Source organism: Callithrix jacchus, chromosome 12 (assembly GCF_049354715.1).
Source record: "Callithrix jacchus isolate 240 chromosome 12, calJac240_pri, whole genome shotgun sequence".
Lineage (NCBI taxonomy): Eukaryota > Metazoa > Chordata > Mammalia > Primates > Cebidae > Callithrix > Callithrix jacchus.
The window spans coordinates 24,067,337-24,087,692 of NC_133513.1; the positions used below are offsets into that span (position 1 = coordinate 24,067,337).

General features: G+C 45.3%; 1 protein-coding gene and 1 pseudogene across 5 annotated transcripts in view; one reads left to right on the forward strand and one right to left on the reverse strand.

The window, feature by feature from the left end:
* Nucleotides 1-20,003, reverse strand: part of COG7 (component of oligomeric golgi complex 7) — a 114,164-nt gene extending 94,161 nt beyond the window's left edge. For 3 of the 5 annotated variants that reach the window (XR_008475379.2, XM_035267188.3, XM_035267189.3), the window contains exons 1-6: nucleotides 19,639-20,003; nucleotides 14,297-14,445; nucleotides 13,414-13,530; nucleotides 12,125-12,293; nucleotides 4,473-4,555; nucleotides 2,911-3,033 (exon numbers count right to left, since the gene is read on the reverse strand). Coding sequence is in view for 4 of the 5 variants with exons in the window: in XM_035267188.3 (XP_035123079.1) it covers nucleotides 2,911-3,033; nucleotides 4,473-4,555; nucleotides 12,125-12,293; nucleotides 13,414-13,530; nucleotides 14,297-14,445; nucleotides 19,639-19,807 (810 nt within the window). In the remaining variant the exon portion in view is untranslated. The remainder of the gene's footprint in view (nucleotides 1-2,910; nucleotides 3,034-4,472; nucleotides 4,556-12,124; nucleotides 12,294-13,413; nucleotides 13,531-14,296; nucleotides 14,446-19,638) is intronic. The other 2 variants (XM_035267190.3, XM_078344896.1) reach the window with 1 other exon arrangement.
* Nucleotides 10,452-10,930, forward strand: LOC100405901 (ubiquitin-ribosomal protein eS31 fusion protein pseudogene; annotated as a pseudogene).
* Nucleotides 20,004-20,356: the final 353 nt, after the last annotated feature.

A 20,356-nucleotide genomic window follows, 5' to 3' on the forward strand; every position in this document is an offset into this window, starting at 1 on the left:
TTATATACTGGAAATTTTTCATATTAAATTGCTAGAGGGAAAAGTCTGAAGGAGACACATGGGCCCTGGCTCCTGTGGCCTGTAGTGCTAAACTGACCTTCAGGAGGTGACAGCCCAGCTACCATGCTTACATCCTGAAAAAAAAATGGGCCACGGGCCAAAAGTATAAATCAGCAGAAGCTCATGTCTACCAAAATCTAGGATGAAGACCAAATAGAAGTCTGAGAAGTCTAAGTTCTTTTTCTTAGATGATGAAAGGCATTGGTATGTATGGATATGAGCTATTTTTATCCTTGTGATACAAGAAGCAGTAGAAGAGGCAAGAACACATGAATGATTTTTTTTTCTTGGCCAGGCACACTGGCACATGCCTGTAATCCAACACTTTAGGAGGCTGAGACAGGCAGATCACCTGAGGTTAGGAGTTCGAGACCAGCCTGGCCAGCATGATGAAACCTCTGTCTCTACTAAAAATAGAAAAATTAGCTGGGGTATGATGACAGGCACCTATAATTCCAGTTACTCAGGAGGCTGAGGCGGGAGAATTGCTTGAACCTGGGAAGTGGAGGTTGCAGTGAGCTGAGATTGTGCCCCTGCACTCCAGCCTGGGCGACAGAGCAAGACTGTCTGAGGAAAAAAAAAAAAAAAGATTTTTTCTTAAAAAAAATAAAGTTGGGCATGGACTCTCATGCCTGTAATCCCAGCACTTTGGGTGGCCAAGGTGGGAGGAGCATTTGAGGCCAGGAGTTGGAGACCAGCCTGGGCAACACAGTGAGATCCTATCTCTACAAAAATTTTTTTTAGAAAGGCATGGTGGCACACACCTGTATTCCCAGCTACTTGAAAGGCTAAGGCAGGAAGATGGCTTGAGCCCAGGAGGCAGAGGCTACAGTGAGCCGTGATCATGTCACTGCATTCGAGCCTGCAGGACAGAGCAAGACCCTGTCACAAACAAAACAAAACAAAATCCTAAGAATGAATTAGTTTAGTTCAAGGAGAAAGAACAAGGATGGAGAAAAGTACTTCAATCAGCAACATGAATGACATGACCCTGTATAAGGAATTCTCTCCAACCATAGTCAAGTTCATTCCAGCAAATGAGTGATGAACATCTAAACAGTAATTCACAACTATTATAAACACTAAAATATGGGGAACCTGGAACTAGACCATTTGTAGATGACCTGCTTCTAGGTGTGGGTTTCATACATAGCAGACCAGTGCTCTCGATGCAATCTATTTCAATAGCCCTCTATCTGGCCCTCAGCCAGGCACAGTGGCTCACACCTGTAATCCCAGTATTCTGGGAGGCTGAGGCGGGTGGATCACAAGGTCAGGAGTTCGAGACAAGCCTGACCAATATGGTGAAACCCCGTCTCTACTAAAAATACAAAAAAAAAAAAAAAAAATTAGCTGGATGTGGTAGCATGTGCCTGTAATTCCAGCTACTCAGGAGGCTGAGGCAGGAGAATCACTTGAACCTGGAGACGGAGGTTGCAGTGAGCTGAGATCGTGCCAGGGCAACAAAGTGAGACTCTGTCTCAAAAAAAAAAAAAAAAAAAAAATTGGCCCTCAACACAAAGGTTTGGAAAAATAAATAAGAAAAAATAAATAAATAAAATAAGCCACACCAGAAACAGGCTCAGTAAGTCATTACTGCAAAGTAAGATAGGCTTTCCCCCTTCTTAGAAGATCTACTGTGCCTCCTGTCTCAAGGCAAGAGAACAATGGTTTAAGCCCTTTATGGCTGGAAATAACTTTGGGAAAGTAAACGATGGGAAGTTTCCACTTGAAACAAAGTTCCTCTGTCACTCCTCACTCCTAATCAAGGAGTACCTTTAAAATTATCTCTTCCCCTTATTCTTAGTGTACCATGAGAACAAGGGAAACTTACTTCAGGTAGGTACATTTTACCTGAAGCTAAGATAAAAACATTCCTGTTCACTCGAACATCACTTTTAGATGGGAAGAAAATGGCCTTCAGGAATTCCATAGGCTCCCTTGCTGGACAACAGGTGGCACTGTCACATTAGATCCTATTTAAGTTATAGATCAGAGTAGTAAGAAGAGTTTTAGTGGAGACCTAAAGATTTCACTGACATGGGTTTCTAAGCTTATCTTTATTTATTTATTTATTTATTTATTTAGCGATGGAGTCTTGCTCTGTCCCCTAGGCTGGAGTGCAGTGGTGCAATCTTGGCTCACTGCAACCTTCGCCTCCTCGGTTCAAGCAATTCTCCTGCCTCGGCCTCCCGAGCAGTTGGGACTACAGGCACGTGCCACCATGCCCAGCTAATCTTTTTGTATTTTTAGTGGAGACAGGGTTTCACCATATTGGCCAGTTTGGTCTCAAACTCCTGACCTCGTGATCCACCCACCTCGGCCTCCCAAAGTGCCAAGATTATAGGCATGAGTCACGATGCCTGGCCTATCTTTTATTTTTAAGCTTAAACCATTTAACTGGTTATCAGGTTTTTTTTGTTTTTTTGGGGTTTTTTGAGACAGGGTCTCACTCTGTTGTCCCGGCTGGCGTATAGTGGTGCAATCATGGTCACTGTGGCCTCAACCTCCTGGACGTAAGCGATCTTCCTGCCTCAGCCTCCTAAGTAATTGTGCCACCACACCTGGCTAACTTTTGCATTTTTTGTAGAGTTAGGATTTCGCCACATTGGCCAGGCTGGTCTCAAACTCTCAGACTCAAGTGATCTGACCGCTTTGACCTTCCAAAGTGTGGTGATGAGCCACCACGCCTGGCCTAACTAGTTATTTTTTAACCCCTTGAATGACGGCAACAAATGGGGAAGTTCTTTGAGCTGTGCTCTGCAGTTGAAGGTGACCACTCCCAAGGCAGTCACCCATTCCCTTGTCACCACAGGCTCTGTTCTCCCTAGAACAAAAATGAGCTGTTACCTGTGTAGCCCACTGGATTTGTGTGTGCCAAGCGCCAAGCAAGGCGTCATAGAGTCCAGTAAGCTGCCGGTCCAGGGGTAGGTCACTTTGACACAGCTCTTGCCAGGTTGCTAAAAGCTGCACCTGCAGGGACAGAACAAAGGGAACCTTACTGGGTACGTCAACATAGGTTGCCCACTAACACTGCCCTGCCCTGCTACCCAGAGCAATCACGGATTGCTCAATGGGCTCACTGGCTGGCCCAGCGAGGTCCATCCACTTTAAAGAAAGGTGGAAAAGAAAACCATTTGCAGTTACCTGCACTGATTCACAGCTTTAATCTGTCACCCTGCAGATGTGATCACCTCTCCATTTATCCTGCCCTAAAAGCATGTAACATGCATCCACTTGGCACACAATCACTCTTCTGAATGCACCTTGAGGCAGGAGTGGGCGGCCATGTGCGCTTAAGCTTCAAGTCCTGGCCAGGCGCACTGGCTCACGCCTGCAATCCCAGCTACTCAGGAGGCTGGGGCAGGAGAATAATTTGGACCCGAAAGGTGGAGGTTGCAGTGAGCCAAGACTGCACCACTGCATTCCAGGCTCGTGACAACGCAAGACTCCATCTCAAAAAAAAAAAAAGTTTCATGTCCTAACATCACTGCTTAAAAGACAAAGAGCACTGGACTTGAAGGAATTAAGATCAGCTCCGGAAGTTATCTGTGTTTTGGCAATCTAACTTCAGCAAACCTAGAAAACATAAAATTCCACGCTGGGTAAAGTGGCACACGCCTGTAGCCCCAGATCCTCACAAGGCTGAGATGGGAGGATCTCTTGAGCCCAGGAGTTCAAGGCTGTAGTGCACCATAATCGCATCTGTGAATAGCCACTGCACTCCTGGCTGGGCAAAATAGTGAAAACCTATCTCTAATGAAAAAAAAAAAGAGAGAAATTCTTACAGCTTCCTGAGGGTGTAATAAAGCTTAAGACGGCCGGGTGCGGTGGCTCATGCCTGTAATCCCAGCACTTTGGGAGGCCGAGGCGGGTGGATCACGAGGTCAAGAGATCGAGACCATCCTGGTCAACATGGTGAAACCCCGTCTCTACTAAAAATACAAAAAAAAATTAGCTGGGCATGGTGGCATGTGCCTGTAATCCCAGCTACTCGGGAGGCTGAGGCTGGAGAATTATCTGAACCCAGGAGGCGGAGGTTGCCGTGAGCCGAGATCGCGCCACTGCACCCCAGCCTGGGTAACAAGAGCGAAACTCCGTCTCCAAAAAAAAAAAGAAAAAAAAAGCTTAAGACATAAATCTCCCTTAAAAGACAAAAATGGGAATAAATTAAAACAACCTTTCAAGTCTATAATGAATCCAGCTGTAAACAGAAAAGAAATGAAAACAGGTAACTCCCAACTGGCAATTAAATAAATCCATGTGCCAGACCAAGAGCACCCCCTATTGGCTAAGAGAAAAATGGCCAGAGGGCAAGGAGGCAATGTCCTGACCTTCTGAATTATGAATGTGCGATTCTATGACCCAGAGTTATGAGCATTCCACAACTGTCATCGCGCACAGCTTCTTACCTTGTGACACTTGTAGTAGTAGGCCAGGAGCTGGGGCATCCGGTCAATTTCAGTAAACACCTTCACAAACACTTTGGACTGATCTAAAGAACATACAATGCATAAACACTGTTACCAGCCTTTCTGGTGTAGACATGGATACATGGAAGCTAGTATTCACAAGTTCCTGACTAGATACTGAATTAACTCATGCATGGGAATCATAAATTTGAAAAATAAGCATGACTTGAAACAGACACTGCAAGGTAGTCACCTCTGTTCCTTACAGAATTCATATTTTAATATAATATTCACAGGTTAGTTATGTCTTCGAAAATTCCTACTGGGAAAATACCAGACGGGAACTTTAAAAAAACAAACACACTGACTCCTATATGTCCACGTATCTGGTGGTTTGAAGAGTAAGTAAATAATTTGAACCAGTCATGGTGGCTCATGCCTGTAAGCTATGCATTTTGGGAGGCTGAGGTGGGCAGATCGTTTGAGGTCAGGAGTTCGAGACCAGCCTGGCCAACATAGTAAAACCCCATCTCTACTGAAAAAAACAAAAAATTGTCCGGGTGTGATGGTGCACACTTATAATCCTAGCCCCTCAGGAGGCTGAGGCAGGCGAATCGCTTGAACCCAAAAGGCGGAGGTTGCAGTAAGCCAAGATCGCACCACTGCACTGCAGCCTAGGCGACAGAGCAAGACTCCGTCTAAAAATCAATCAATCAATCAATAATTTGGTAACTATCAGCATTCCACACATAACAATGGATTCTAAAACCCAAGTTATGGGCTTAACATCAAGTAGTTTCTTACATATTTCTCTAAGGGCTGAGGAAATGACTGGAAAAAGCACTTGCTTCCAGGCTCACCAAGGGACAGACAGGAAGGTGGGTTTCAGTGCAGTCTCTGAATACAGTTCACAGCAGCTCCACCTCTGGCTCCTGTCTACCCCCTTCTGGCCAAAACATACATTCCACTCTTAGAATTACATCAAAAGGAAGGGAAACAAACCCTGAGCTAACAGGTCCCCAAACTTCTTATATTTGCTTTGTTCTCCTTCACTTCTGGGAAGCCCAATAAACTGCTGAGAAGGAAATGTAACAGCAACCGCTCGCTGTGGGATGATACCCAGCTAAGTGCTGGAGACCTGCCAGTGGAACTCAACTTAATGGGCAGAAATCTATGAGTTAGAAAATGAAAATTAGCCTTTAAAATGCTTATTCTTTTCTTTTGAGATGGAGTCTCACTCTGTCGCCCACGTTGGAGTGCAGTGGCGCAATCTCGGCTCACTACAACCTCTGCCTCCCAAGTTCAAGTGATTCTCCTGCCTCAGCCTCCCAAGTAGCTGGGACTACAGGCGCGTGCCTGGCTAATTTTTGTAATTTTAGTAGAAATGGGGTTTCACCATGTTGGTCAGGCTGGTCTCGAACTCCTAACATCAGGTGATCCACTTGCCTCAGCTTCCCAAAATGCTGGCATTACAGGCATGAGCCACCCCGCCTGGCTAAAACGCTTATTATTTTCATAAGAACACTTAAATAAATGAACCTTCCTGCTATATTTAAAATTACTCTATAGGCCAGGTGTGTTGGTTCACACCTGTAATCCCAGCACTTTGGGAGGCTGAAGTGGGAGGACTGCTTGAGCCCAGGAGTTCGAGAACATCCTAGGCAACATAGGACCCCTCTACAAAAAACAGAAAAAATTAGCTAGGCGTGGTGGTACGCACCTGTAATCCTAGCTACTCAAGAGACTGAGCTGGGAGTTATCACTTGAGCCCAGGAGGTCAAGGCTGCAGTGAGCTGTGATCATGTCACTGCACTCAAGCCTTCGTGACAGAGCAAGATTCTAGCTCAAAAAAAAAAAAAAAATCCTATAAATTGGGTTTTACCAATGAGAAGCAAAAAAATTAATTAAAATAATTCTATAAAAAGTCGCTTCAATGTATCAGCTTAATTAGTTGGTTATATAAAATGAATTAAGCATGTATACTTGGCTAGACCCATATTGTCATCGTAGAGAGATGGAAATAAACAAATTTATCAGAGAATTCCTTTTTTTTTTTTGAGACGGAGTTTCGCTCTTGTTGCCCAGGGTGGACTGCAATGGTGCAATCTTGGCTCACCACAACCTCTGCCTCCCAGGTTCAAGTGATTCTCCTGCCTCAGCCTGCTGAGTAGCTGGGATTACAGGCGTGTGCCACCACACCTAGCTAATTTTGTATTTTTAGTACAGGCAGGGTTTCTCCATGTTGGGCAGACTGGTCTCAAACTCCTGACCTCAGGTGATCCGCCCGCCTCGGCCTCCCAAAGTGCTGGAACTACAGGTGTAAACCATCGTGCCCGGTCCGAGAATTCTCTTTAAAAACTGTTAGGCCAGGCGAGGTGCCTCACAACTATAATCCAAGCACTTTGGGAGGCTGAAGTGGGCAAACCTGGGGTCAGGAGCTTGAGACCAGCCTCACCAACATGGTGAAACCCCATCTCTACTAAAAATATAAAAAATTAATCAGGCATGGTGGCAAGCACCCATAATCTCAGCTACTCCAGAGGCTGAGGCAGGAGAATCACTTGAACCCAGTAGGCAGAGGTTGCTGTGAGCCGAGATCACACCACTGCAGTCCAGCCTGGGCAACAAAGCAAGACTCTGTCTCAAAAAAAATAAAAACTGTTAGGTAAAGAAGCACCTTGGCCTTCTAGGTGCTTCTTTATAACTAACCATGAAACATGGCTAATTATAAAGAGCACATTACCTGTGGGGCAGGGGAACCCTTCCTGATACTTGCCAAAATTAAGGTTAATCACCAAAAGAAAAACATGATTTTATCTGGGTTGAAGCCAGGAACTCAGCCTGACATGCTAAATACCTCTGGTCCCCAGCAGAGAACCATCTCTACTGTAATTCCTGTGCTGTTTGGGAACTCCAGAGGCAGAAACAATTGTAATCAGTACTTGATACTATTAGGTAAGGTAATTTTTTTTTTTTTTAAGACAAGTGTCTCACTCTATCACCAAGGCTGGAGTGCAATGGCACAATCTCAGCTCACTGCAACCTCCACCTCCTAAGTTCAAGCGATTCTCCTGCCTCAGCCTCCCGAGTAGCTGGGACTACAGGTGCATGCCACCATGCCCTGCTAATTTTTTTGTATTTTTAGTAGAGACAGGGTTTCACCATGTTGGCCAGGATGGTCTCAATCTCCTGACTTTGTGATCCACCCGCCTCCGCCTCCCAAAGTTCCCCAAAGCTGGAATTACAGGCATGAGCCACCGCGCCCAGCCAGGTAATTTTAAAATATAAATACGACCGTCAAATTTTATTAAATGTCTTTTCAGCATCTATCAAGATTGAATATATTATTTTCATTTCCTCTGACCTACTAATACAACAAATCATACCAATAGCATTCCCAATATTGCACTATTCTTGCAATTCAAGAACAAGCTCACTGTGTGTGTATGGGTATTAATATACAACTGAATATCTGTGAATATTTAGAATTTTTTCATTGAGATTTTTGGGATATTTTCTTTTTAGAGATACAGTCTTGCTCTCTCACCCAGGCTGGCATGCAGTGCTGCAATCACAGCCTTGCACTCCTGAGCTCAAGAGATCTTCCTGCCTCAGTATCCCAAGTAGCTGGGACCATAAGCACACTCCACCACATCCTCCACCACACTGAGCTAACTTTTCTTTTTTTCTGTAGCGACAGCGTCTCACTATGTTGCCCAAGCTGGTCTCAAACTCCTGGGCAGCATACTGAGACTCCATGGTGAGAACTCCTGGCCTCAAGCAATCCTCTGGTCTGGGATTATAAGCATGCGCCACTGCGCCTGGCCAGAATCACCTTTTTTGTTTTGTTTTGTTTGTTTGTTTTGAGACAAAGTCTCACTCTGTCACCCAGGCTGAAGTGCAATGGCATGATCTCAGCTTACTACAACCTCTGCCTCCTGGATTCAAGTGATTCTCCTACTTCAGCCTCCTAAGTAGGAGGGTGATTTTGGATTCAAGTGATTCTCCTACTCAGCCTCATGAGTAGCTAGGATTACAGGTGTGTGCCACCAAACTGGGCTAATTTTTATAGAGACAGGGTTTCACCATGTTGGCCAGGCTAGTCTCGAACTCCTGACCTCAAGTGATCCGCCCACCTCAGCTCCCAAAGTGCTGGGATTACAGGCGTGAACCACCGCGCATGGCCACAATCACCTTTTGAGGAAGAAGAGTGATACCGTTTGGCATGAGGAGGTTAAGCCGCTCTCAGGCTGAAAACTCAACTATCCAGAGGGTCATTCTCCAAGGTTTCTCTATGTGTGGGGTGACCATATGTCTAGTTGGCCCAGAACAGTCCCCATTTACACCTGTTGTTCCAGCTTAATTATTAAAAGCACTCCCTTCAGCCATTAAAAAAAAAGAAAGAAATCCTGCCACTTGCAACAATACGGATGAACCTACAGGGCATCATGCTAAGTGAAATAAGCCAGAAAGAGAAAGAAAAATACTATATGATCTCACTCATATGTGGAACATAAAAAATTAAGGTTAAACAGAGAGTAGAGTGGTGGGTGCCAGGGCTGGGGGTGGAGGAAATGGAGAGATGCTAGTCAAAGAACACACATTTTCAGTTATGAGACAGATAAGTTTTGGGGAGCTAATGCACTGCACAGTGACTGTAACTAATATTTCTATATTGTATATTTGAAATTTATGAGAGAATAGATTATAAGTGATCTCATCACAAGAACAAAAAAATCAGGGCCAGGCACAGTGGCTCATGCCTGTAATCCTAGTACTTTGGGAGGCCAAGGTGGGTTGACTGCTTGAGGTCAGGAGTTCAAGACCAGCCTGGGCAACATGATGAAACCCAGACTCTACTAAAAATACAAAAATTATCCAGGTATGGTGGCACACACCTGTAATTCCAGCTACTTGGGAGGCCGAGGCATAAGAACCCCTTGAACTCTGGAGGCAGTGGTTACAGTGAGCCGAGATCATGCCATTGTACTCTAGCCTGGGCGACAGAGTGAGACTCTGTCTCAAAAAAAAAAAAAAAATTATGGGCTGGACACAGTGGCTCAAGCCTGTAATCCCAGCACTTTGGGAGGCCGAGACGGGTGGATCACGAGGTCAAGAGATCGAGACCATCCTGGTCAACATGGTGAAATCCCGTCTCTACTAAAAGTACAAAAAATTAGCTGGGCATGGTGGTGCGTGCCTGTAATCCCAGCTACTCAGGAGGCTGAGGCAGGAGAATTGCCTGAACCCAGGGGGCAGAGGTAGCGGTGAGCCGAGATCGTGCCATTGCACTCCAGCCTGGGTAACAAGAGCAAAACTCCATCTCAAAAAAAAAAAAAAATTATATGGTCAAATACATTACACTGAAACTTTATGTTTATATGACAAGAACATATATGTGTCTATGTCTGCCTATTTATAATTGTCTAGCTATAGCTGTAAAAAAATTATTATTTTTATAGACACTAACACAGAGCATTAGAAAAAAATTTGTTTTGAGACAGAGTTTTGCTCTGTTGCCCAGGCTGGAGTACAGTGTCACCATCTTGGCTCACTGCAACCTCTGCCTCCTGGGTTCAAGCAATTCTTCTGTCTCAGCCTCTCAAGCAGATGGAATTAGAGGCATGTGCCACCATGTCTGGCTAATTTTTGTATTTTTAGTAGAGACATTTCACCATGTTGACCAGGCTGGTCTCAAACTCCCGATCTCAAGTGATCCTCCTGCTCAGACTCCCAAACTTCTGGGATAACAGGAGTGAGCCACTGAGCCTGGCCAAAAAATTTTTTTTAATTACAAAACTTTTCAGCCAGGTGTAGTGGCTCAGGCCTGTAATCTTAGCATTTTGGAGGCCACGGCAGGATGGTTTCTTGAGGCCAGGAGTCTGAGATCAGCCTGAGTAACATAATGAGACCTTGTCTCTATGTAGAAAACAAAAAATTTTGCTTTTCGATCCACCATCTGCGCCTCATGCAGGGCCGCCACTAAAATGCAGATTTTCGTGAAAACCCTTATGGGGAAGACCATCACCCTCGAGGCTGAACCCTCAGATACGATAGAAAATGTAAAGGCCAAGATCCAGGATAAGGAAGGAATTCCTCCTGATCAGCAAAGACTGATCTTTGCTGGCAAGCAACTGGAAGATGGACGTACTTTGTCTGACTACAACATTCAGAAGGAGTCTACTCTTCATCTTGTGTTGAGACTTCGTGGTGGTGTTAAGAAAAGGAAGAAGAAGTCTTACACCTCTCCCAAGAAGAATAAGCACAAGAAAAAGAAGGTTAAGCTGGCTGTCCTGAAATATTATAAGGTGGATGAGAATGGTAAAATCAGTCGCCTTCGTCGAGAATGCCCTTCTGATGTATGTGGTGCTGGAGTGTTTATGGCAAGCCACTTTGACAGACATTATTGTGGCAAATGTTGTCTGACTTACTGCTTCAACAAACCAGAAGACAAGTAACTGAGTTAATAAAAGACATGGGCCGGGCGCGGTGACTCATGCCTGTAATCCCAGCACTTTGGGAGGCCGAGGCGGGTGGATCACGAGGTCAACAGATCGAGACCATCCTGGTCAACATGGTGAAACCCCGTCTCTACTAAAAATACAAAAAATTAGCTGGGCATGGTGGTGTGCGCCTGTAATCCCAGCTACTCAGGAGGCTGAGGCAGGAGTATTGCCTGAACCCAGAAGGCGGAGGTTGCGATGAGCCGAGATTGCGCCATTGCACTCCAGCCTGGGTAACAAGAGTGAAACTCCGTCTCAAAAAAATAAAATAAAATAAAATAAAAGACATGAACTAACAAAAAAAAAAAAAAAGGAAACAAAACAAAAAATTTTTTAACAAGAAGTTATTACTGAAGCCCAATCTCAACACACCCAACCATCCTAAAACAAATTTAAAAACCAGAAAGAACACTTAAGATATCAAAACTTCTTGTGATTTAATTTCATCATCAGAAATGTACCATCATGTAAACAAAACTGATGCTATGTTTCAAACCAAGAGAGAAAGTGTTTTCTGAAAAGGAGAGAGTGAAACTACATTGTCAAAAACAAAGTACAAACTGATAGGAGGCCTTCGAATTTTATAACGGCACAGCTGCTGGAGACCTTCAACAGAACAGGTTCAGGAGAACATGAAACCCAGAGCAGAAGGGCTTATATAACACACACATGGGAGTGAAGGACCACAGAAGCAGTGGATAGACACTATGTTCTGTCCAATATAAACAGCTGTGGGCCAGACGCGGTGGCTCACACCTGTAATTCCAGCACTTTGGGAGGCCGAGGCAGGTGGATCACTTGAGGTCAGGATTTCAAGACCAGCCTGGTCAACATGATGAAACCCCATCTCTACTAAAAATACAAAAAATTAAGCTGGGTGTGGTGGCGCATCCCTATAAACCCAGCTACTCGGGAGGCTGAGGTAGGAGAATTGCTTGAGCCCGGGAGGCAGAGGTTTCAGTGAGCCGAGATCGTGCCACTGCACTCCAGCCTGGGTGACAAAGAGAGATTCTGTCTCAAAAAAAAAAAAAAAATTACAGAGTTCCTTCTAATCTATAAAATTCAATCACCATTAAGAAAACTGAAAACTTAGAAGGCCTTATCTTTATAGAGAGAGGTACACAGAAATGAGGAGCAGCCAGCACTCACCTACAGCCTGAGAAGTGAATGCCGCGACAATCTGCGGACTGGCTAGGGCCTCCAGTCTGTTCTTCAGTGCCTCCAAGTGCACACATTTTTCAGAGTAGTCTGGTGTATCAACAAGCATCATCAAGCTATTCTGCATACCTGTTAGCTTGGCAGAAATCACAGCTATGTCCTAGAAAAGAACAGAATAGAGGATGTTTATTTATTTATTTTTTGAGACAAAGTCTTACTCTGTCATCAGGCTGAAGTGCAGTGGCACGATCTTGGCTCACTACAACCTCCGCCTCCTGGGATCAAGCAATTCTCCTGCCTCAGCCTCTCAAGTGTCTGGGACTACAGGTGTGCGCCACCATGCCTGGCTGATTTTTGTATTTTTAATAGAGACAGGGTTTCACCATGTTGACCAGGCTGGTCTCGATCTCTTGACCTTGTGATCTGCCTGTCTTGGACTCCCAAAGTGCTGGGATTACAGGTGTATATTTGTAACTTTTTAAAAATTTTGCTTGATGAATCATTCATTTTGCTTTACAATTAAGAGTTTTTCATAAGACATCATCTTACTTCATCCTTACATCTAGGTGTCAAAACTATTACTATTTTCCACAGTTTGCAGCCTCAGAGGGGGTCAATAACTCACCAAGTCCCCATGGTATATAAGGCTCCCCCCTCCCCATGTTCCACCCTCTCATTCATTTACCCCCAATGTTCTCCGCCTGCACGGTTTTTCTTCTTTTTTTTTTTTTAAGACAGGGTCTTGCTCTGTCTCTCAGGTTGGAGCGCAGTGGTATGATCATAGTTTACTGTGTCCTTCAACTCTTGAACTCAAGAGATTCTCCTACCTCAGCCTCCTGAGTGGCTGGAACTACAAGTGTGCACCACCACGCCTGGCTAATTTGTTAATTTTTATTTTATTTTTTGTAGAGATGGGGGTCTCATTGCCCAAGCTGGTCTCAAACTCCTGGCCTCAAATGATCTTTTCACCTCAGCATTCCAAAGAGCTCGGATTCCAGGCATGGGTCACTGTGACTGGTGCCTGTACATCTTTATGGAGGCTTCTCCTGAACTCACTCTGAGACTAAGAGGCTTCAGTCACACAGACTGTGCAAGCCAAAGACACTGGAAGCACACCGAGCAGTTTCAGATCTTCCCCACCCTGAGTCTGAAGATTTCTGAATACTATTGGCAATCAACTCTCCCTTATGGTTTTGACAAATGCTATCTCTTTTGCTTTCTCCAAACTTCAAGTTCTTGCTTAAATACCTTTCATAACATCCTCTAAACAAGAAACCTACCTGAGTCTTAAATGTCTCCTCAATATCAGCACTCAACGTGCTCCACTTATCTGCTTCCTGAAGAGATTCGGCAGCAAGTTGCATTCTGGACTTCACCTGGTCAATTTCGACCAACACCTGAAAGAGATAAGAGGGGTGAAAAATGAAGTGGTAGGTCCTTTTTCTCCACCTGCCAGCAGGGACTTGAAATGTAAGTATGGTGGCATGCCCCTGTCTTTAGGAAGCTTCTGTCTCCTAAAACACTAATCATCTGACTAAATTTAATCAGCAGTGCTGAAGAGGTGAATCAGCTCAAAGACCCAAGCATAAGCATAGTTTTGGGGCCAGGCACAGTGGCTCATGCCTGTAATCCCATCACTTTGGGAGGTTGAGGCAGGTGGATTACCTGAGGTCAGGAGTTCGAGACCAGCCTGGCCAACATGATGAAACCCCAACTCTACTAAAAATACAAAAATTAGCCAGGTGTGGTGGCACATGCCTGTAATCCCAGCACTTTGGAAGGCCAAGGTGGGAGGATCACTTGAGACCAGGAGTTCAAGACCAGCCTGGGCAACATGGTGAAACCCTGTCTTTACTAAAAATACAAAAATCAGCTGGACGTGGTGTTGCACGTCTGTGATCCCAGCTACTTGAAAGGCTGAGGCACAAGAATTGCTTGAAGCTGAGAGGCAGAGGTTGCAGTAAGCTGAGATCACGCCGCTGTACTGCAGCCTGCATTCCAGAAACAGAGCGAGACTCAAAAAAAGGATAGCATAGTTTGAGTGCTGGGGCAGAATCCTGAGTGATGGCTGGCTTCCCAAAACACCGTGCTGTTCTAAACCCCTTATGAAAGTGAACACCTTCCCAAAACAAGAATCACCATTTACGACAGGAGCCAAAATACCTGCATGGATTGAGATGTATCCTGTTCAAATTTTTTAATGTCCTCCTTGACAAGAATCATCTGTTCTTTCAGGAAAGATGCCTCCTGTTTTAGAGCTTCAACATCACGGAGCACTTTGGGCATGTTCTGGAGTGCTTGGTGACTTGTTTCTATAGCAAAAAAAAAAAAAAAAAAAATCAAGACCAGCAATATCCACAAAAGGTGAAAGGTGAAAGCTGGACCAGTCACCAGTAAAAAATAGGAAACAAATCAGACAACAGAAAGGAAACGCAGGACCAACCACACAGTTATAGGAGCCTGCAGAAAATATGGGACAGGAGAGAGTATGGGCAGTGAGGTGGCCCCTGTCAGCATCACGTCCCCAGACTGATGGGAAAGGACCTTTGATTTCACAAGGAATGAGCAATCAACCTGTCCCAACACCAACTGTTTACCACCACCAGTGAAATCATAACTCCATTTGCAAGGAGGCGTGCCCAGGGGCTTTTATACAAATGTCCATGGCAGTCATTGCAGCCACCTTCTACTGATAAGAAAAGTCAGAGATTAACTTGACCAAGATCTTACAGAGCTAAAACTAAGCTTCACATGGGTCTGGCCCTAGTGTCTGCTTTCCATGGTTTTTTTGTTTGTTTGGTTTTTGGGTTTTGGGTTTTTTTTTTTTTCCAATACAGAGTCTCACTCTGTCCCCCAGGCTGGAGCACAATGGCGCAATCTCAGCTCACTGCAACTTCCGCCTCCTGGGTCCAAGCAATTTTCCTGCCTCAGCCTTCCAAGTATGGGGATTACAGGCGTCTGCCACCAAGCCCAGCTAATTTTTTGTATTTTTAGTAGAAACAAGGTTTCGCCATGTTGGCCAAGGCTGGTCTTGAACTCTTGACCTTAGGGGATCCACCTGCCTCGGCCTCCCAAAGTGCTGGGATTACAGGCATGAGCCACCGCACCCAGCCTATTTTAAAATTCTTTTTGAGACAGGGCCTCCTCACTCTGTGGCCCACACTGGAGTGCAGTGGTGCAGTCACAGCTCACTGCAACCTCAGCCTCCTGGTCTTGGGTGATCCTCCTACCTCAGCCTCCTGAGTAGCTGGGACTACAGGCACACACCACCAGGACTGAATAATTTTCATATATTTTGTAGAGACAGTGTTTCTCCATGTTGCCCAGGCTGGTCTCAAACTCCTGGGCTCAAGGGACCTGTCTGGCTAGGCCTCTCAAAATGCTGTGATTGTAAGTGTGAGCCACAATGCCAAGCCTAAAAATATCTTAAATCTACCCATTACTCGTCATCTTCACTGCCATCAACCCAGCTGAAGCCACTGTTATCTTTTCTGGGCCTCAGCAATAGCCTCCTGAACCATGTTACTCCGCTGCTTTAAAATCCTACAATGTTTTATTTTTAAATTTTATTTAAAATTTAAATTAAAAAAAATTTTATTTTAAATTTAAATTAAATTCAAACTCTATTTATTTATTGAGACAGAGTCTCCCTCTATTACTCAGACTGGAGTGCAATGGCACAATCTCAGCTCATTGCAACCTCTGCCTCCCAGGTTCAAGCGACTCCTCTGCCTCAGCCTCCAAGTAGTTGGGATTGCAGCTGTGTACCACCACGTCCAGCTAATTTTGGTGTTTTTAGTAGAGACAGGGTTTCGCTGTGCATGAGGCTAGTTTCAAACTCCTGATCTCAAGTGATCCGTCCACCCTTAATTTTTTAAATTTTTAGTAGAGATGGGATTTCATCATGTTAGCCAGGCTGGTCTTGAACTCCTGACTTCAGGTGATCCACTTGCCTCAGCCTTCAAAGTGCTGGGATTACAGGTATAAGCCACCACGCTTGGCCTTAAATTCAAACTCTAATGTGACAATGAAATCCCTGCATAGCACTCTAACCTGGGTGACAGAGCAAGACCCCATTTCTTAAAAATAAAACATAATGTGGCCCCTGTGGACCTCTCCAATCCAAGACTGGGTCTTGTTCAACAGTGTATTTTTGAACCTAGAAAAGAGTTTGTGCCCAATAAATATTTGTTGACTGACTAAATGAAGAAATCAGTCCTCCAATTTGGGGTCCTCAACATCTGCTTGAACCGCCACAATCATCTTTCTTCATCGCAGACTTGGGCCCTGGTACTTCCAAAGTACCAGGATTACAGGTGTGAGTCACTACACCCAGCCAATTTGCTATTATATTATTATTAATATCCTTTCTCTTTGCCCTACAAAATTTTCCTTCAAGGTCTAACACAGGGAAGTGCTTTATGATTCTTCTAAACAAGATGTAACTGAACCCTCCTGCCAGCTCTCACAACTCCAGATTCTCTTCTCAGTAAAGCCACCACTCATTGTAATTTAACTGTGTTTCTATCTTCCCCACAGGCAGCAAGCTCCAGCAAGATAAACTTTTCCTCCCCACTGCCCATTTCTGGACACGTGCATAGTAAGTGCTCAATAATTAGTAAAAGATGCAAGGTACAATAAAGAATATGGGCTAGGCCGGGCGCAGTGGTTCAAGCCTATAATCCCAGCACTTTGGGAGGCTGAGGCAGGTGGATCACGAGGTCAAGCGATCGAGACCATCCTGGTCAGCATGGTGAAACCCCGTCTCTACTAAAGATGCAAAAAATTAGCTGGGCATGGTGGCACGTGCCTGTAATCCCAGCTGCTTGGGAGGTTGAGGCAGGAGAATTGCCTGAACCCAGGAGGTGGAGGTTGCGGTGAGCCGAGATTGCGCCATTGCACTCCAGCCTGGGTAACAAGAGCGAAACTCCGTCTCAAAAAAAAAAAAGAATATGGGCTGGGCACAGTAGCTCACACCTATAATCCCAGAACTTTGGGAGGCAAAGGCTGGAGGATCGCCTGAGCTCAGGAGTTTGAGACCAGCCTGGACAACATAGTGACAGGCCATCTCTACAAAAAAATTAAAAAATTAGCTTGGCATAGTGGTACATGCCCATGGTTATTCAGGACGCTGAGGTAAGAGAATTGCTTGAGCCCATGAGGTGAAGCTGCAGTGAGCAATGATTGTGCCACTGCCCTGTAGCTTGGGAGACAAAGTGAGACACTGTCTCAAGAAAGAAAAAAGAAAAGAAAAGAGAGAAATAAAACCATCTGCAGTGAAATAAAGCCCCATCCCTATCTTTATTTAAACAATGGGCACATCTGGTCAGGTGCAGTGGCTCAGGCCTGTAATCCCAGCACTTTAGGTGGCCAAGAAAAGTGCATCACCCGAGACCTGAAGTTTGAGACCAGCCTGGGCAACATGATGAAACCCCATCTCTACTAAAAGTACAAAATTAGCTGAGCGTGGTGGTGAGTAACTGTAATCCCAGCTACTCGGGAGGCTGAGGCAGGAGAATCATTTGAACCAGGAGGCAGAGGCTGCAGTGAACCAAGATGGTGCCACTGCACATCAGCCTAGCGGACAGAGCAAGATTTCATCTCAAAACAACAAAAAAAAGGGAACATCTCTTGGACCATCCACTTCCAGTAGAAGCAGTCTGTTTGGTCTTTCCAACTGAGCCTAGGAAAGAGACTTGTGTGCAGTACGTACTGCATCAACACACAGTGAATAAAAGTCAGGTCAAGGAGTTACGTGAAATGGTTGCCAGTACATGTTATTTTTTATAATTTAACTTATCCTCAAAAACTGGTTTAGGCCAGATATGGTGGTTCACACCAGTAATCCTAGAGCTTTGAGAAGCCAAGATGGGAGAATTACTTGACGTCAGGAATTTGAGGTCAACCCGGACAACACAGTGTGACCTGATCTTTTTTTTTTTTTAATTTAGCCAGGCATGGTGGCACATGGCCTGTAGTCCCTGTTACTTGGGAGGCCGAGACGAGAGGACTGTTTGAACCCAGGAGTTGGAGGCTGCATGAGCTATGCTGGTATCACTGCATTCCAGCTTGGGCAGCAGAATAAGGAATGAGACCCTCTCTCCAAAAAAAAAAAAAAAAAAAAAAAAGCTTTAAGTCTCCATTAAGACCAGCCTATCTTCCTGAGCTGACATGAAATCCACTAAAACAGAGTTTTCTATGTCATTCCCTTACACCTATACTATAATACATTTAGTGCCAGATACAGGAATCCATTGGCTACTTCCTTCATACTCTCAAAATTCACTCTTCTTTTTTCTTTTAACAGTTTATTGTTTGATACAAAAACAGGCTCTTTAACTCTTTGAATAAACATCTCACAAACTCTGGCTCCTAGGTTACAAAAAGTCAAAGCCAATTTTCTTGGATACTGGGCCCTTGACTCTGACATTCAAGTCACCATAACAGAAACCCAGAAACCAGAGCTGTGGTATCTTACATTCTGGAAGGTGACTCAACAAAGGCATGTTAAGAATAGTTTAAAAAACTTCTAGCATTTAAAAAGATCCATCTTATCTTCCAATGCCTATAGATAATAATAAAAAGGGAATTCCAGAGATCTGCCATTGAGTTAGAGAAGGAGAACTTCAATAAAATCCACTCTTTTAAAGTTTCAAGAGGAAACTTTAGGCCAGATGTGGTGGCTCACACGTATAATCACAGAACTTTGGGAGGCCAAGGCTGGAAAACCCATTGTGCCCAGGAATTTGAGACCAGCCTAGGCAACAGAGTGAGATCCCATCTCTACAATTTTTTTTTTATTATTGTATTTTAGATTTTGGGGTACATGTGAAGAACATGCAAGATTGTTGCATAGGTACACACATGGCAGTGTGATTTGCTGCCTTCCTCCCCATCACTTATAACTGGCATTTCTCCCCATGCTATCTCTCCCCAACTCCCCACCCCCTGATGATAGACTGGACAGGGAAAATGTGACACATACAACACGGAATATTATGCAGCCATCAAAAACAATAAGTTCGTGTCCTTTGTAGGGACATGGATGAACCTGGAAACCATTATTCTCAGCAAACTGACACAAGTACAGTTTTTTTTAACAAAATTAGCGGGGCGTGGTGGCTTGCACCTGTAGTCCCAGCTACTCGGGAAGCTAGAGGATCGCTTGAGTGCAGGAGTTCGAGGCTGCAGTGAGCTATGATCGAGCCACTGCATTCCAGCCTGGGCAACAGAGTGAGACCCTGTTTCAAAAGAAAAAACAAAAAGAAAGAAAAGAAAAAGGAAACTTATAGCCCAGGCAGAAGAGGAAAAGCAAGTGTTTAAGACAGCGCGGCACCCAGCTGAGACTCCTGCTGATGGGATCAGGACTTCCGCTAGCCAAGGGAAGCACAGGTGTTTGCTGTCCATGCGTGCACCGCCCACCCAGGTGCCCCACGCAAGTCCGGGGACCTCTGCCCAGCGGAGCGCAGGGGAGGGTCCCGCGGCCAGGGCCCCTCGCGGCTCACCCTCCACGGCGTGGTTCACCTCTTGGATGAACAGCTGCAGCTTCATCACCAGGGTGGCTGCGTGGCCGTCCGCCTTCCCGGTCGCCGCCTCCTTGGAGCCGGCCCTAAAGGCCGCATTGATCCACTCCTTCACGTCAAAGTCGTCGGCCAGGAACTTGGAGAAGTCCATGGCGGCACTGTCTCAGGCCTGGCGTCCAGGACTTAAGAGTTGGCTTCGGGAGGCAACGAGGATGCAGAAGCGAGCGAATCTGCGAGAACTCCGAGTATGTCCTCCGGAGGCGAACCCTGGAACCTCGAGGACAGGTAGCTTACCCCTTTGCGCTTCTCTGTTGAGCCCACTCGGGTTGCGGCTGGGAATGACCCTCGCCGCGCGCCGTTCTTCTTCCGGAAGTGGTTGGCCGTTACCATAGCGACTGCGGGCGTTTGGAGCGCTGAGTTAAACTGTGTTGCGTGTGGGAGAAACGCCCTAGACTGAGAGCTCCCGGCACCGACGAAAGTCCCGCATCTGGTAACATTTGGCAAGGACTAAACTATGTACTTACTATGAAGCCCTGACACACGATTAGTGCATTTACCCGGTGGCTCACGCCTGTAATCCCAGCTCTTTGGGAAGCCGACGCGGGAGAATCGCTTGAGGCCAGGAGTTCAAGAACAGCCTGGACAACAGTGGAGTGCAGTGGGCAGCAATGGAGGGCAATGAAACGATCTTAGCTCACTG